The sequence below is a fragment of the Centroberyx gerrardi genome, chromosome 5 (assembly GCF_048128805.1).
Source record: "Centroberyx gerrardi isolate f3 chromosome 5, fCenGer3.hap1.cur.20231027, whole genome shotgun sequence".
Classification (NCBI taxonomy): Eukaryota; Metazoa; Chordata; class Actinopteri; order Beryciformes; family Berycidae; genus Centroberyx; species Centroberyx gerrardi.
This window is the reverse complement of record NC_136001.1, coordinates 10,096,519-10,112,500: the sequence shown is the minus strand read 5'-3', so window position 1 is coordinate 10,112,500 and position 15,982 is coordinate 10,096,519. Positions and strand designations below refer to the sequence as shown.

The window sequence follows — 15,982 nt, the reverse complement described above, 5'->3', positions numbered from 1 at the left end:
ATGACTGGACATGACAGTGTGCCGAGTTGAGCTCTCTCCTCCTGTCCCAAGGGGGGTTATTGCATTAAATATTATTATAACTCCTGGATTGATTGATTGATTGATTGATAGATTGATTGATTGATGATTTTATTTATGTGTCATACACCACATGGTGTTCAGCCCATATGGGCTTACAAGACACAAAGACAGTGCGTTCAACAGACAAAAAGAAACAATAAGAAAGATACAAATAGAAGTCATACACTTCAAAAAAACGTCCATCTTAACAAGTAATTTAGTCTCATCTGTAGTCTTCAAATCGTATTTGTCTTAAAACAAGAGAAAAATTATGTGAATGGGGTGAGATAACTCCACTTGTTTCAGGCGCTTTCTAGAAATCAGAATAAGGCAGATCACTGCACTACTATCAAGAAAATGACAATGATTGTGATTGAATACAAAATTCTTGAAACAAGTTGATCTGTGTTGGAAACAAGTGGAATTATCTCACCCCACTGGCAGATTTTTTCAGAAAGTCCTAAAATTATGATTTTAGGACTCAATAATAGACTAAATGACTTGATGGAGATGGATATTTTTTGCAGTGTACATTCTGATAGACTCAAAAGTAAGTCAAGCTGCTACAAACAGAACAGGCCGCAAGTTCATACTGCTAACCAACTTTAACATTGTGATAAACATAAACATACTTTGCCTTCAAGCATTACTTCTCAGTTTCTACGCTTTCCAAATGAAATTCACTCCACTAAATACTTGCTCTCTGAACAGCCTTTCCATCTTTACCTCATCTCCCAACCAGAACAGCTCAGGCTTCTTGTTTTGTGTTGTTTTCTTAAATAAAGGTAGTTTTAATTCATCATTCAGCGTACAGTAAAACAAAAAGTTAAATTCATCTTCAACAACACCCAGTTCACATACAGTACGTAATCTCTCTTCCTCTACAATAGAATTGAACCTGCCCACCTCAATTGCCAGTGGGAGGGTCCCAGTTCTCCACGGGGCATACAAAGATGTATGCATATGCAGGTCTATACATAGTGTACTATACTGGATTTAGTTAAATTACCTGAAAAACATAAGGAGATCATAGGGAGATCAGTGGAACGTTTTTTTTTCTACCAATGTGGGAGCTGGGTGGATGCTACTTTGACATTTTGCTTTGTCTTTTTTGTCTTTTGGGGCCTTCTTTGTCAGATCCCCCTTGAAAAGTAGATTTATGATCTCAACAGGACTAACCCGGTTAAATAAAGGTTAAATAAGAGATACATCAAAAATAAAACTGTCGCTCCTGTTAGTGCTGGGAGCAATTTAAACCTCTGACCTGGTGTCTAAATGTCAGAGACTAAACTGGAGCTAAACTGAAGCTCGGCTGTCAAACCTGCTCTGTCACCGCTCCGACTCCCACAGCTAGCCTGGCACACACACTGCACTCCTGACCTACAGTCCCTGCCGCCGCCGCCGCCGCCGCCACCACGGGCACAAATCTGCACTCTAAACTGGCACTTGGTACCCACAGCTTACACTGGCACCGACGACGACTCTGCTGCCAACCACCCTAAGCCTGAGACAGTCCACTGCCTCTCATTTAGATTAGAGGAGCGGTCCAGCAGCCAAAACACACCTTTGATCCAATTGAAGAGACATCAAAAGAGCGATGGCTTGAGAAACAGAGAATACGGGGCAGAGCTGGAGCCAAAATCCCTGCCAAGCTGCTACGAGTCCTAGGTCACGACAGATGGTGTTGAGTGGTGAATTCCACCTTACCTCCTTTTTCCTCTTCTTCACTTTGGGCATTTTCCCCTCTTTCATCTTTTTGGGCTTCTTCTTCTTCTGTTGTTTGAGGGAGTCGTCGTCGGAGAAGAAGCTCTCGAGGGGTACCAGGGGAACGGTGTTGCGCTCACCTTCGTCATCCTCATCTGGACACGGACACAAAAACATAGACTGCTCAGGAATATATTATAGCAAACATTTAGTACTCAGGATGAGAAATTAACAGTATCCATCAGCCAAATGTCGGGGAGGGTTGGCTGATGCTGCCGAGTTTGCCTCCTCTACCAGCCACTTTGGCACGTAACGAGCCAGTACCTTTCTATTGTCAAAAGCAATTTGGCCCATATATACTGTGAAAATGACTTGGTGAAGTTTTTCAGAGTGGAGTTACTTTCCTGCTGAAAGATTGCAATCATCTGCTGAAAGAGGCATAAATCATAAAACGACACAAGAACTCTGTTAAACATTAGTCTTTTGCTTAAAATAAAAAAAATTATTAATCAACGCCCTTTAGACCATCAGGAGCGCTTCTGGCAAAAAGAGCCAGAGCTCGCGGATCAATTTTTCCAGTCAAAACACAAACAGACAGAGCAACTGCCCTACCGCCGAACGGAAACTCCCTCCAGGGCCACCGAGGTATACTGAGCATATCTTCTGCCTTTAATGCTTGCTGGGACTAAAGCGACCTGCTGCTGGTTGTCAGCTGTACTGTCTCAAAGCTGTTGTGTACAAGCGTGCTGACTGCTGAGCACAGCAGACTTCAGTGATGCCATAGTGGGTCACAGAGGAGTAAGTAAGGGAGAGACGGCGGTGAGACGGGCCCAAACAATACATCACTATAAAGAGGCACACACACACACCTCTCTCTCTGGGTCTACCTCTTCCGCTTTTTCCCCGTGTTGTCCGACTGCCTCTCTCTCTCTCTCTCTCTCTCTCTTTCCCTCTACCTGTCTGTCTGTCTGTCTCTCACGCTCTCGCTCTGTCTCACGCAGGCAGACTGGAGGGCATGAAATATGCAGCACATGTATCAGAGTCAATCAGCCGACACCAGGCCCTGCAGTCTACCACTCCCCCGGGTAGCTGGAGTGAGAGATTGGGGAGGAGGGATTCCTCTGTAGTAGACACACAAACCTCACCAACCACTTATCCTCTATTTAGCCATGCTAGCAGGAGGTAACCCACACACAGACGCACACACACACACACACACACACACACACAAACACAGGGTTTAATCAGTGGCAATGACAGGCTCATAGTGTTGTGTGTGTTTCTTCTAACAACCGGATGAAATGGATCTCCCCTTCACAAGCGCTGATTGGGGTTTACCCTCCCTTTTCTGTCTACCTTTTCATCTAAATTTGGACTTACTGTATGTGTAGATGTATCAGTACTATGATATCTAGTGATGTACCTATGTATGTATGCATTAGAGTTTGACCGATATTGTTTTTTGAAAGCCGATTTGAAGCTGATATTTAGTGCCAATATTCAGCATCTTTAATTTGATCATTTTCATGTCCAAAAATACAAGGATTTAGTGTTTCCCCCCGAACTGTATTCTTGTCTGGGTGGAAAAGCCTCTGAAAACCATCATGGGACACTAAAACTCTCCATTGAAACCCAGACTAATGAAATGATTTAAGGGTTAGCAGGTCCTTAAGGCAGGCTGACCCACCACACATTTACAATGGCAGGGAAACTCTTGACATAGTAACTTAAAATGAAGAATTCATTTACAAAAAACCTTATTGAAAAATGAAATGGATAAATAGAATGTGCAAAGAAAATGAAATGTCATTGCAGATTTTAGTTATCTATTACAATCTATCTATCCTTTGTTTGCTTGTCTTTTCTTTATATCATTACTGTATGTTTCCTTTGTCCTTTTGTTTTTCTTCCTTGCTTTCTTTCTTTCTTTCCTTCTTTCTTTCTTTCTTTTTACCTCACACACATCCACAAGCCTTTTTCTCTCTCCTCTGTATTTAAATCTCTCTCTCTCTCTCTCTCTAAATAAAGCCCTGAGTTTATGTCTGCAGTATCTCACAGAGGGGGCTCTTTTATGTCTCGGGTATATGTTAGCTGCCTGCCAGGCAAGTCATGACGGCAACCCAGCAAGCCTTACATCTCTCTTAGACGCACAGATGATGAAATGGCTAAGATGCAGATGGAGACAGCTCTAGTCTCCACAAAGGAAAAATACGGCACACAGTCCACTTTCCTGCACTCCCTTTTCCAACAGGGAACTATGACTGACAGGTGGACCAGACATCACTGACCAGATACACTGATGATGTTGAAACATTTGTGCCTCGCTCTGCTTCCCATGCAAAAAATAATTCAGAGTTAATAGCAACGCTTTAGCCCTATTGATGTAGGGTTTAAAAGTTTGGTGATATGCGCCTAATTTGCTTTGAGTACAGATTGGACACAGTCATTTATGCAAGTCGACCAGATATTACCTCCTCTGGATGAGCGCATGCACAAACTGTCTCTTTGTAATACATCCTATTTATAAGCAAACAGTGTAGCAGCAATGCAGTGATAGTAAAATAAAAAATCGGTGTGTATTTAACGACTGCGTTGCCTTATTATAGGAAGCAACCTTATGGAAACCTCCCTACTAAATGGTCTGTGAAGTCTCCCAAGGGAATGCCGTCGGGGGAATGATAATCTTTCTGGTTGGTGAGTGGACCAGGCTGTGCCAGGTGCTGGGAGGAGGGGAGGGGGGTCACTCAGTCATGTGGCACAGGGGGGAACTGGCACCAGATCCTGTTAGAAAGCGGACCGAAGCTCCACTTGGCACATATGCCCTCTGCAAAAGTGTGGACGGATGGCAGAAACACAGCTCTGACCTTCCTGCAAGGGCTTGGCCACTGGACTGACCCATTAGAGGGGAGATTCATGAGCGGCTCCCTGGTGAGAAAGCTAGAGTTTGCCGGAAAACACATTAGCCCTTTCTCTGACAGCCCCCATGTGGAAATGCCCACTTAATGCTGCCCAGGCTGCTCGCCACAGAGGAAACAAGACGGAGCCAAAGATTCTCTCCTCCTCATTGATTAAGTGCTTAAAGCTCGGTCCTCAAATGCCTTCAGACAAAGGCATCCGTACACTATTATTAGAAAACGTAATCATTGAAATGATAAAGGGATGCAGCACAAATAGCGCCATTAAAATCTTATCCATTATAGACCTTGATGACCAACGCACAAGACGATAATGTGTACAATAGCAGGCAATTACAAAACCGATCGGAAAACGCAGCAGCACTCATCTGCAAATACACATAAAAAAAAGCATCTCCTGCATAGGCTGCGTGCACGCGCAGAGGGAAAAAATGGTGTCAACTTTCACAGTGAGGGATCCAAAAATAGACCCCTTTCCAATTGGGGATAACATTTGTAGGCACACAAAAGCCCATGATAATCTTTCAATTTCAGGGAAGAACAAAACAATTAAAAAGAAAACACAATGGAAAAATCTGTGACAGTGTAAGCACTGGGAGTAAAACAAAGGGATTTAGGACACTTATATGTGACATAACAACTATAAAGGCAGTGATACACAGGGCGGCGTTTTGGGTCTAAAGGACAATCGTCCCACAGGAGTTGCTTCAGCATTGTTGCATTTTAATCGCATAGCAACATCTTGATGCCGGGAAAAATCTGAATTGATTTTTGACCCTGTCTCTCACTTTGATGCCTGTTGTTAGAAGTGCTAAACGTTTACATTGCCTGAAAATTGCCTTCTACATCACCACAATAACAGTCACTTGATTATTAGATTAGTACCACTTTGTCATGGCTGTGATGTAGTGGTAAAATAAAAGGTAGGCAAACTATGAAGCAGACAAACCAATCATACTCTCAGAATAGTGTGAATTTATCTTAACGAGGCTGTTTCTTTGTTATTAAGATATACAGTATATAATGAATATAGATCATAAAGGCTCCAGTACATCTTTAGGCAGGGTGCATCACAGCAGATTCCTGTTTTGCAGTGGCCCTTTGATATGGCTATAGCCAATAACATGAAAATACAAAATAAAATGGACATGACACAAATGTGACTGACATTTTAAATTTTTTTTTATTTTTCAAAAATTCATCACTCAAATATCTTCACTCACCTGCCATAATCAATTGCACCTTTCCTTTCTCATGCATGTTTAACCAAGTACTGGGTTATTGGGGGCTCGCATCAGTGGTTGCATTCTCCCCTCAGGCTCTTCTCTCCTTATTGCACACCTTCCTATGCACGCCTACTGATTTTAATGTGGCTTATCAAAACCATTGTCCAAAAAAACATAAAAAATGAAATAAAAAATAAATAAATAAAAAAACGCCTTTACTGTATTGGTTTATTTACAAGGCAGCGGCACGGATAACATTGATACTACAATGTTCCGTCCATATGTGTCTGGCAGCAGCTAATTTCCAAAACCAGTCCCTTGATAGACAATTGCATCTGTTGTCTTATTTGAATTTCTGAAATGGTAAAATATGACGTGCCTGTGATTATGGGTTATACTACAATTCACCTATCACCCATTTTGAATCAATGACGCAAAATATCTCCACTTAAGACACATGTATATTCAAGAAAGACAAATTATTAAAAAAGCGTTTCTACACCAGGTAGTGTATTTTGGGACAGTTGAAAAGCCAACATACAGTATCTCAGCTAAGGCTTTTTAATAATTTGTCACAAAGAAGAGTTGTCTTGGTGCCTTTCTGGAACATACATGTGTTGTTTTTCCTAAACAAAGAGCACCTTCATTTTGTGAGTATCCACTGGAGCGCTTTTTCTCTTTATTGACCTTTATGACACTCAGCCACATTTAATAAGCGATAGGCCTACCATCCTTACATGGGATGGTAACGCTGTCAACCTTTCTTTCTGTCGCCATAACCAGGAAACCTTTGCAACCCATATGATGTGAAAGGGAAGCAGAGGGCAAAGCAGCATCTTTTAGCCTAAGCCTTGCCCTTGACATCAAACCGGTGGCAAATCATCTGACGCTCAGAGCGACCTGCAGGGGTAAAACAACTATGAATCAACTGATGGCACGGACTGAAGTGACACGGCGGTGTAAAGATGCCTGACTAGTGAGTCCAGGAGGCCCCAACAGTCGGGCACTTCATCACACACCGGGCCAGGCGACCGCTCCTCAGCAATTTAGGAGCTGGTTTGACTGAGACGGATGCAGATATTGATGAGCCGGGCTCCTGGCTCCACATGACAGACACCCCACTTTTAACTAGCAGTGTAAATATATGTCCTATATGGATGACTGCTACTGGCCAACAGCATCCCATCGTTTTATCCAATCACCTGGGAGGTCAGATGTCATGAGGCAGCAGTGGAGGAGATTTTAATTTCAGAAACACTGCACATCATGCCATTAGGGAAAGAACTTTTTAGTCTATTCAACACTATGCCTCGTACTTCCCAAAATTCACCAGCCGCTTTATCTATTTCACCAGTTAACTAGATTTGTAGGACAGAGCATCATTAGCTGGCTACCTGACAGAATGGCTACCAGCCACAGCAAGAAAATTGCCACAATTTGGCTAGTGGCTTTTCTTTTGTCTACAGGTCATTGGTTAGGAAATCCTAACATCCCCAAACAACTTTAGCAGTTTTACTAGCTAACAACATTTTTAAAATAAAAATAGGACCTTCAAAGTACAGTTGGTCACCTGCCAGAATGGCTAATGGTGTAGAGAAACTTACCAGCCACAGCAAAAATTGACCAGCTGGTGTTAATTTCCCACCCTGCAAGCCACCATATGAACTGAATGAACTGTGTCCCAAGAATCTGGGTTACAGTTAATTCCAGTTTAGTGCATGCAACTGAAGGGGTGTTTGGGGGCCACAGCCATGATCATCGGGCATTTTAGCAGTCATATTCAGGTGAGTGAGAGCCACAGCAAAACTGGACACTTGATAAAGCAATGTTTACTGTATACACGTGGCTTTCACACCTCTGCGGCCACTGCTGGGGGAAAAAATCTAAAGTCAGAGCACCTTGGCATCCTCCTGAATCTGATCACTAGTGGAAACAGCAGTAAAAAACCTCAGCGCATCTTGGATTTGGACAACAAAAATGAACATCGGTGCTGTCACTGCAGCCTATTTCCACTTAAAATCACTGTAACAACTAAATATGCCCCATAGCACACATCTGATTCAGGCTACAGACTGAGAAGGGCTAGGAATACCACAGCATAAATCGAAATTAAACGGTATAACTACTGAATGAATTGATATGCTTTCAAATCTCTGAAGCAAAGTTGTGTCTTTTGGACTTATTCGCAGGTTAAAGCCATTTCACTCGCACAGCCATGCAGCCTAGATGGGGGGGAAAAAAACCTTCCGAAACCTAATGGAGGGTTTTCATCTTGCCCAAATTCAGATAGTGAGGGCAGCCGGAGGCAAATAAAGACCCGTGCCCCCCTATAAGATACTGGGTCGTGCAAAAATAATAGCATGACTCTGCTTATTGCACCCCACCCCTCCTCCTCCTCTCTGGTCTCAGGAACGCAGGACAAGCCCTTTTCCCCGCATTCAAGGCGTAACGTTAGCGGCGCAAAATAATCTGAAGGACACCCCGCCTCCCCCCTTTCCCTCACCTGGCATATCGTCTTCAAAATCCATGTCGTCTTGTCCCTCGTCTTCATTACTCAGCGACCCCGGCATCTTTATCTCATACCCCCCAAACCCCTTTTAGGCTGAGAATACTGAAAGTTAACCCTCCAGACGCCGCAGCCCCGTTTCTTTCTTCACCCAAAGAAATGTAATCGTCGTTCAATGGAAAAAAAAAAATATTATTTTATTTTTTTTGCGGTAAATCTGGGGTTTCTCCTCAGGTGGGAAAAAAATGTATATATATTTTTTTCCACTGATCTCTATCCAGGTCTTCCAGTCTGAAAAATAAGAAAGACAAAAATGGAACACACATGCCCAGATTGTGACGTCTGGTCTGTTGCCATGACGATCCATCCCATAATTTCACCCACAACTAGTTAGTCATGCTCTCCTAGTTACCACTTCAACTAGTAGTGTGCAAAAAGACACTGTGCGGCAATGCCAATGCCGCTAACAGGCAGACACTCTCTCTCGCCTGTCGCCTGCCCATTTTCTTTTGCAAGTCCGGAGAATTGGAGGTTACACAGGGATGTGGGGGGGGCGGGGGGGGGGGTGAAACTTCTCTCGCTTTCCCGCACAGCTACTTCACTATTCACTAACCTACTAAATATGAAGGGAGGCAGTGGAGTGCACGGTCAAACTGAAAAAATCTAAAAAAAATTGTGAAAAAAAAAGATTAAAAAAAAAAAACACGTTTATGCAAATTAATCATGCTATTTTTTCTTATTTGCACTTGCAATTAACGCACTGACTGTCAGGTAAAAAGAACTTGATTCAAAACCTGGGAGATGTTTCACTACTGACACACTGTTAATTTCCCCAAACTTCAATTTTGCACAAAAAAAGAGAGAAAGGAAAAAAGAAAAGGCAAGCCTGCCGGCTGCATGCTGAGACAGGAGTCCTGGCTGCCAGTGGTCTAACTGTTGTCAAGGTTACCACAGCTGTAACAGAGGATGCCCCATAGAGATCTCACCAGAGGGAGCATGTGAGACTTTCAACAACTTCACTTGTTAATGGATCAAACTCTGCGATGAAATTAGGAACTAAAAGAACCACGATTATACAGTATGTGCTGCAGTGGTCTATTTTAATAAAATCTCATATATTCCAGCAATGAATAGTGAAAAGATAGGTGGACTCATTTATCCCTTTGATATCTAATTAAAAATTATTTAAAAATGCTATTAAAATAGAACTAAGCGAGTTGGTGGCTGTGGTATCTACTGGAGCAAATGTGCTTTGTGTGATATCGGGGGAAAAAACAACAACACAGAATTTCTTTCCATTTGAAAGTTTTATTAAAAGTGGTGTCATGTTTAATCTTCGTCCTCCTCCTCTTCCTCGTCCTGGTTGATCTGGAAGTAGCGCAGCTCGTAGCTCTCCTTGGTGTTGGCCACCACCCTCAGCCAGTCCCTGAGGTTGTTCTTCTTCAGATACTTCTTGGTAAGATATTTCAAGTACCTGGGAGAGACGAGGGAGAGACCAACATAGAACTTTTTAGTTGTCATGTCAAAAACAAGACTTTTTATATGCTAACATTCACTGCAACCACAGTACAGAGGGTTTGCACATTCTTAGTGTTTCTTGTTTTATCCTGCATGGAGAAACAGACGGGTGGAAGTTACCACGTCGAATACAAGTCCCAGTTTAGACAATCACAGGCAAGTGTTTGACAGTTTATTTAGTTATGACCTATAACACTATATAACGCTGTATCATGCTGGGTAGGATGCTGTAAACCCCACTCATTTGGTGCTCAAATTAGTTTAAAAAAAAAAAACCTGCTTAATATTGTTTGTAAATATTATTAGACCCAGCACTGACACAGTAGGCTGTATGTCACCAATAATAGACTTTTATAAAATAGATAATAAGCCATTCACCAAATCTGGAATTGCTATGACTGCATCGATCTGAATTATACCTAGATTCTTGCAGAGTACATCACTTGGAGAAATACAGTCTACATTTGAACGGATTTGGAAATAACAGATCTAGCTTACTCTGGTGGTTACAAACAATTCTAAATATACTAGTACACATGTCTAGTTGTCAGATTTTCAGTCCTAATATCAAGAGCTCTGTCAAAGAATGAAAAAGTATGTCTCAAATTGTTTTGTTTTGGGGATGCCTTTAATTTATGTTTGGATTTAAAGCAAATAGCGACCCTTAGTGTGGCAATCAACTCAGCAACTGGACACTTTAATCTCCCACTTTCACAGGCCAGATTGTGAAAGCTGGAGTGAAAAAGGCAATTTCAGTGGAAGGCTTTGAGATTGCTTGCCACCCCAACTAATCAATGCAAGCCTATTTTTATCTATGGAAACTTCAATTGAAAATTTTAAGAAACAAACACGCATTCAGTTGGCTGAAGTAGTTCTACAGTGCATGACTATACCACACTGGCATGATTGAGTTATCCATATGGTTTATGGACCCGTTTCAGTCCATTGACAGTTCAGTACTTCAGTATTGGGCTGTGCTTCCCTCATGGTTCCTATTAACTCCAAACGAGATTAAGCTTTAAAATACAAACAACGCTTCAGTCACAACCGCATGTTTAGTCTTCCACTGCAGATACTGTAACTATATTGTACAGTATTGCGCACACTGTATTTATTGAAGAAACTGCATGCACACACATCAGGATCCCCAGCAGTTAAAGCTGACCTAGAATCAGGTTCTACATTACATTGGTGGAAATGGTAAAACTGACCCTGTAACAGCGATACGGAGCACTTTTGTCCGTGTATCGCTTTAACTCTGAAGAATAATTCCAAAGCAAGTATTCAGTATAAGTGAGATGACATCACTAAAAAGACTCTAGAGTGTTTTAGAGGCACTTTGGAAGCCCATGAACTATGAGGTGAAACAATTTTGATTTTAAGTTTCTGATGTTTCTGCAAAACTGAACCCAAAACCTTACGGGTAAACGTTCAGACACTGACAATCATTTGAAAAGGAGGAAAACTCAATGCTGCCGTTATCCTTTAAAGTATATTCAGTTGAGGATTTTTGGCCTTTTCAGAAAGAGCCAATAGTAAACACACATTCGAGCCTCAGCTCTCACACACTTGATGGAGGTGCAAACTCTGGAAAGACGCGTCCTGCCACACAGAGATTCTCAAGCCTGTTTGGAAACACGCATTACTGCAGCCAACACAAGTTTTAACAACTTTTGTTTGCCCAAGATCAGGCGTGTACATGTATAAAACCCAGGCCTTCCAGTGAAAAATAAAGACCTAGGCTTCATTGAGTTGAGCGCTCTTTGTTTGAAAGACATAAACCACTCCTCTATTTGCCTTTGATCATAGGGAGCCTTGGCAATTACCATGGCAACCAGGGCCACTATAAATGAAGTCTGCTGTCTGTAGTACTACAAGAGGAAAGTAGGACAAAATTAAAATGCATGTGAGGAAAATTGAAAAAAAAATCTTCAGAGAAATTGATGCCAAAATAAACACTGGACTGTTGAATAAGGGGGCCAGCAACACAAGCAAACCTCTTCCAACAGTGTTGTTGAATAGACCAGGGGGCATTAATTCAAATAACAAATAGTTTGACATTTACATATGAATATTGATGACGCTTTGTAGTACAGTGTGTAATGATTTTTATGTGTGTGGATGGAAAGGCAAGAAATTTTGAGAAAGCTGGTTGTTAAATGACGATTCTACCCAGTCGTTCGTAATTTGAAAGTCTTATGTTCGGTAGCCAATAATAAAATTTATAATCACATCATATATGATATAACAATCATACAATGTTCTACTGCTAAGGAGGCAGAAGTTTGTCGTTGAGAGGGCCAACTAAGGCTGAAAGGTGGATGGTTCGATGCCCAGCACAATGAGAAGAGTGAATTCCTGCTGTGATCTGGCGACTGATGGTAACAGATACCAGTGTTTCCCCAATTTGATAGTACAGTCTCCAAACCTAGAGGAGCTGCCAACCAGCCTGAGACAACTGCCATAACCTGGGAAACACCTGAACAGGCTGCAAAAAGGCCGAACATCACATGCTTAACAGAAGTATTGCAGATTTTTTTTTTTTGTCTTGCGTCAGAGGTGCACACACTTCACAACTAGATGGATTAGGGAATCACACCTTTGACGACGAGGTGAAGACTGAGATCATGAACGAGTTGTAACGCCACATGAGCCCCCCACCCCACACACTTGGAATCACACTCTTGACAAGGTGACAAGGTGAAGACTGAGATGATCACACACACGAGTGGTAACCCCACACACGCAACCCCAATCTCATGAAAACGCAAGCTCTCACACTACTACGACATGGAGCAAAAACATGGAGGTGGAGTCTTTTTCTTTGCAAAGTTCCTGTAGTTTTTCCTTGTGCTTTTTTTTGTGCAGTTTTTTCTTGTGCTTAACTCTCAATAACCATTTCCAGTCTGTAATTATATTTGATGCTCCATTCATGTCATACAAAATGCTGATTCAAAGGCCTTTCCACCCTACCAGGAATACATTCGGAGGCAAATACTGACCCACAGTGTCCATTAAACTGCCCCTGAACAAGATATTCATCCCCTTGCTCAGATACATGTTGTTCTCTTTGTGTGACAGAGAACGACACACCAACTTCATTGCCAATTGTGGCAGTTTAATGTTACTTTGCTTATCGGTAAACATACGCACCTTGCAATACATGACTTAAAACCTTTTTCTTAGTCATTAGGGTCCACTGGTAAATTCGGCACACATTTGATCCGCCAAACAGTGTTTCTTTGAATAAAATTTTAGCTTTTACAACTTTAGGACAATCTTCCTCCACCAAAATGCACCGTGGAAGTGGCAGTGACCAGTGCAAATCAATTCTAAAAGTCATTATGTCATTATATTTAAAAGTAAACATTTCACTGGAACAAGTGCTGCTCTGTGAATCAGATCCATGTCAAATTTTGCCAATGGACCATAACGATCTGGAAAAGTTATGTTTTGAGAGGTATGTTTGCCAGTAAGCAAGGCAATATCACACTGCCTGACTCTGCAATGGAGTTTGGCATGCTCTCCTCTCCCATACAAAGAGAAAGAGAATGGGGCATATTCAGGATACTGATCCTTAGCTGCTCCAGAAGGCCTGTAATCTGGCATCACCAAATAAATGTGTTGTGGGCAGCGCATATACAGTATCTAAATGGGGATACGCAAAAACACAAATTCCAATCACATCATTTAACATGACTGATAAGGTTGTACTGTATTTTATACCTCTTGGAAAAGGGAACCTCGGAGTTCACAGCGATTTTGCTCTTGCTCCGCTCGATGGACACCACACCACCGCCCAGGTTTCCAGCTTTGCCATTCACCTTAATACGCTCCTGCAGGAACTGCTCCTGTAGTAACAAAGACACAACAAATCACATACAGCAGGGCCTGATACAAGTGATTTGATAAACAACCCTGAAAAGAAATTGACTGGTGGAATCAGAAATCTCCTAACACATGGTGAGGAGTAATGTGCAGAAAGGAGTTGTTGACAAGTACTGACAGGTGACAGCTATTGTAGTTGATGCTCTGTTAGTTTCCGTTTCAACATTAATAGCACGCAGACATATACAATCACTTCTTCCTTGTCAACTTACTGCAACTGTCTTATCCACTGACTAAGGATTGATCCCAGTGATTTGACGGCAGTGTACTGACATCCAGAGGTCAAGCCTGGCTGCTGCTGCGCGTTGTGTAACAGACAGGATGGAAATATCTGGAAATATCACCTCCGACAACTGGTCTACTTACAAAGTTGGCAGCGTCCATGATGCCATCCTCGACAGGGTGAGTGCAGTCCAGGGTGAACTTCAGGATCTGCTTCTTCTTCTTACCACCCTGCTTCTTGACCATTGGCTTTTTCTATAGCAGAGCAAAAGGTTACTCAAACACATAAAAGTCTAATAATTCCTTAACTGCAAAGCTGCATTGGTTTATATCAGATAAACGTGGTTCTTTAAGGACGTCATAGCATAGGTACGACAGCTAAGGCAGTACCTTTTTTTCTGCCGATTATATTGTGTTCAGTTATTGAACCGGTAGGTAGGTGGTTTGTGTCTAACTTAACATTGGCTTCACTGCTGGCAAACATTTTTAAACAACAGTATTTTACAGCCTTTTAAGTAAACAACTCCCCGTTTCTAAAACCTCTTAACTTTTCGACGTGTTGACTATGCCCTGCAGAGCCGTATTTAAGCTAATGTGCTGACGTTCATGTACGCTAGCTACTGCTAGCTAACGTTAGCACTAGCCCAACGTGGTTAGAGCCGAGACAGTAAACAAAGCCAAATAAAAGGCTCTTTATCTCTGTGGCAGATGTATTAAGGTGCGCTGATTATATACACACTGAAAATTACAGAACACAAGCAAAACTATGCAGTCTACATGCTGTTTTTTTCCACATTTTACTACTCACAATCGGTGCCATGATTGACAAATTTGGCAGAAAGGAAGGAGGAAAGGCTGCGCAGGAAGTATAATACCCGCTGCACAACCGATGGCATCGATTTATCTGGAATTGATTAAGCGAAGTGAGATATGTGAGAAATTGTAGGCTAATGCAGTCAGTGTTACCCTAATATCAATAAACTTATTGTAAGTCGCTTTGGACAAAAGCTAAATGCTAAATGACATAATGCAAAAATAACATAATGTAATATAAAGTACTAGTGTCTGCCTTACGAGGTTACCTTATTGATAGTAGGCTAATGCACTATGATATAGGTTTATTTATTTTGTTCATGCTTTGTTTTAAATTGTGGCCCTGCATGACCTACTCAGTGTTAAATGTAGTGCCACCAGACATAAAAAAAACCCCATTATCAATAGTGCTTACAACAGCATAAATGAGGGCGACATTGACTGATTGAGTTTATTCCATTTAAGCAGAGAGCAGCATATAAAACACAGAATATCATGACAGTCAAATGCATTACAAACAGAAAAAGTCAAGGATGACACAATAAAGCCCTAAGGCTTTTTTCCACTGTGGTCCTCTCATGCCTTGCTGTTATTAAAGACATGAGAGGCAACGATAGAAATGCAACCAGGCAACACCAGTGAAAGAGTTCATACCATAGACCATAAAAAAATGAGAAAATAAGGTTCATACCATCTAATGCAGCTAATGGGGATCTTAATAAACAATAAACAGTACATGTTCCTATAATGGCCAACTGCAGTCCAATCAGTATTTTGTCAGCATGAGTAATTCTCTTCCGTCCTCTGTAAACAGTGAATGGGAGATAGACTTGTGGGTTTGTATGTTTGTCTGAACTTTCATATCCAAATGGGTTTTAGTAGAGATAGTGCTACAACTGTCAGCAACACCAAAAATGTTTATTGGTTACTACTACACCATCCCATAGACACATCTGACATATGTCACAGTTACCTTTTCTATGTTTTGCAGATCACTAACTATACTTCCATACAGTATATTAAGGAGTAGAAAAACACCTCTCTAGTTTCCATATTGCTTTGGAAAACAATATGGAAATGTGTTATATCAGCAGTGTAGAACAACCCCCCCTAGTGCATTAAGATAATAC

The 15,982-nt window shown here is 41.6% G+C and overlaps 2 protein-coding genes across 2 annotated transcripts in view; both read right to left on the bottom strand.

Annotated features, from left to right (window-relative positions):
• The window catches only part of chd5 (chromodomain helicase DNA binding protein 5), a 41,741-nt gene extending 33,266 nt beyond the window's left edge, over positions 1–8,475 (bottom strand). Inside the window, exons 1-2 of the mRNA XM_078283446.1 lie at positions 8,409–8,475; positions 1,768–1,919 (exon numbers count right to left, since the gene is read on the bottom strand). Of these exons, the coding sequence (XP_078139572.1) occupies positions 1,768–1,919; positions 8,409–8,475 (219 nt within the window). The remainder of the gene's footprint in view (positions 1–1,767; positions 1,920–8,408) is intronic.
• Positions 8,476–9,699: 1,224 nt separating this feature from the next.
• On the bottom strand, positions 9,700–14,925 carry rpl22 (ribosomal protein L22). Its single transcript, XM_071921000.2, has 4 exons — positions 14,848–14,925; positions 14,184–14,294; positions 13,656–13,780; positions 9,700–9,885 (listed from the first exon to the last, which is right to left on the bottom strand). Exons 1-4 carry the CDS (start codon positions 14,857–14,859, stop codon positions 9,741–9,743), a joined length of 393 nt encoding a protein of 130 aa, XP_071777101.1. The 5' UTR covers positions 14,860–14,925; the 3' UTR covers positions 9,700–9,740.
• Positions 14,926–15,982: the final 1,057 nt, after the last annotated feature.

Bases quoted from the DNA above. Each gene is read 5' to 3' on its own strand.
- rpl22 (XM_071921000.2), bottom strand. The intron at 13,781-14,183 runs GTAAGTAGACCA...TTGTTACTACAG, and splicing joins TCATGGACGCTGCCAACTTT to GAGCAGTTCCTGCAGGAGCG. The intron at 9,886-13,655 runs GTATAAAATACA...CGTCTCTCCCAG, and splicing joins GAGGTTCCCTTTTCCAAGAG to GTACTTGAAATATCTTACCA.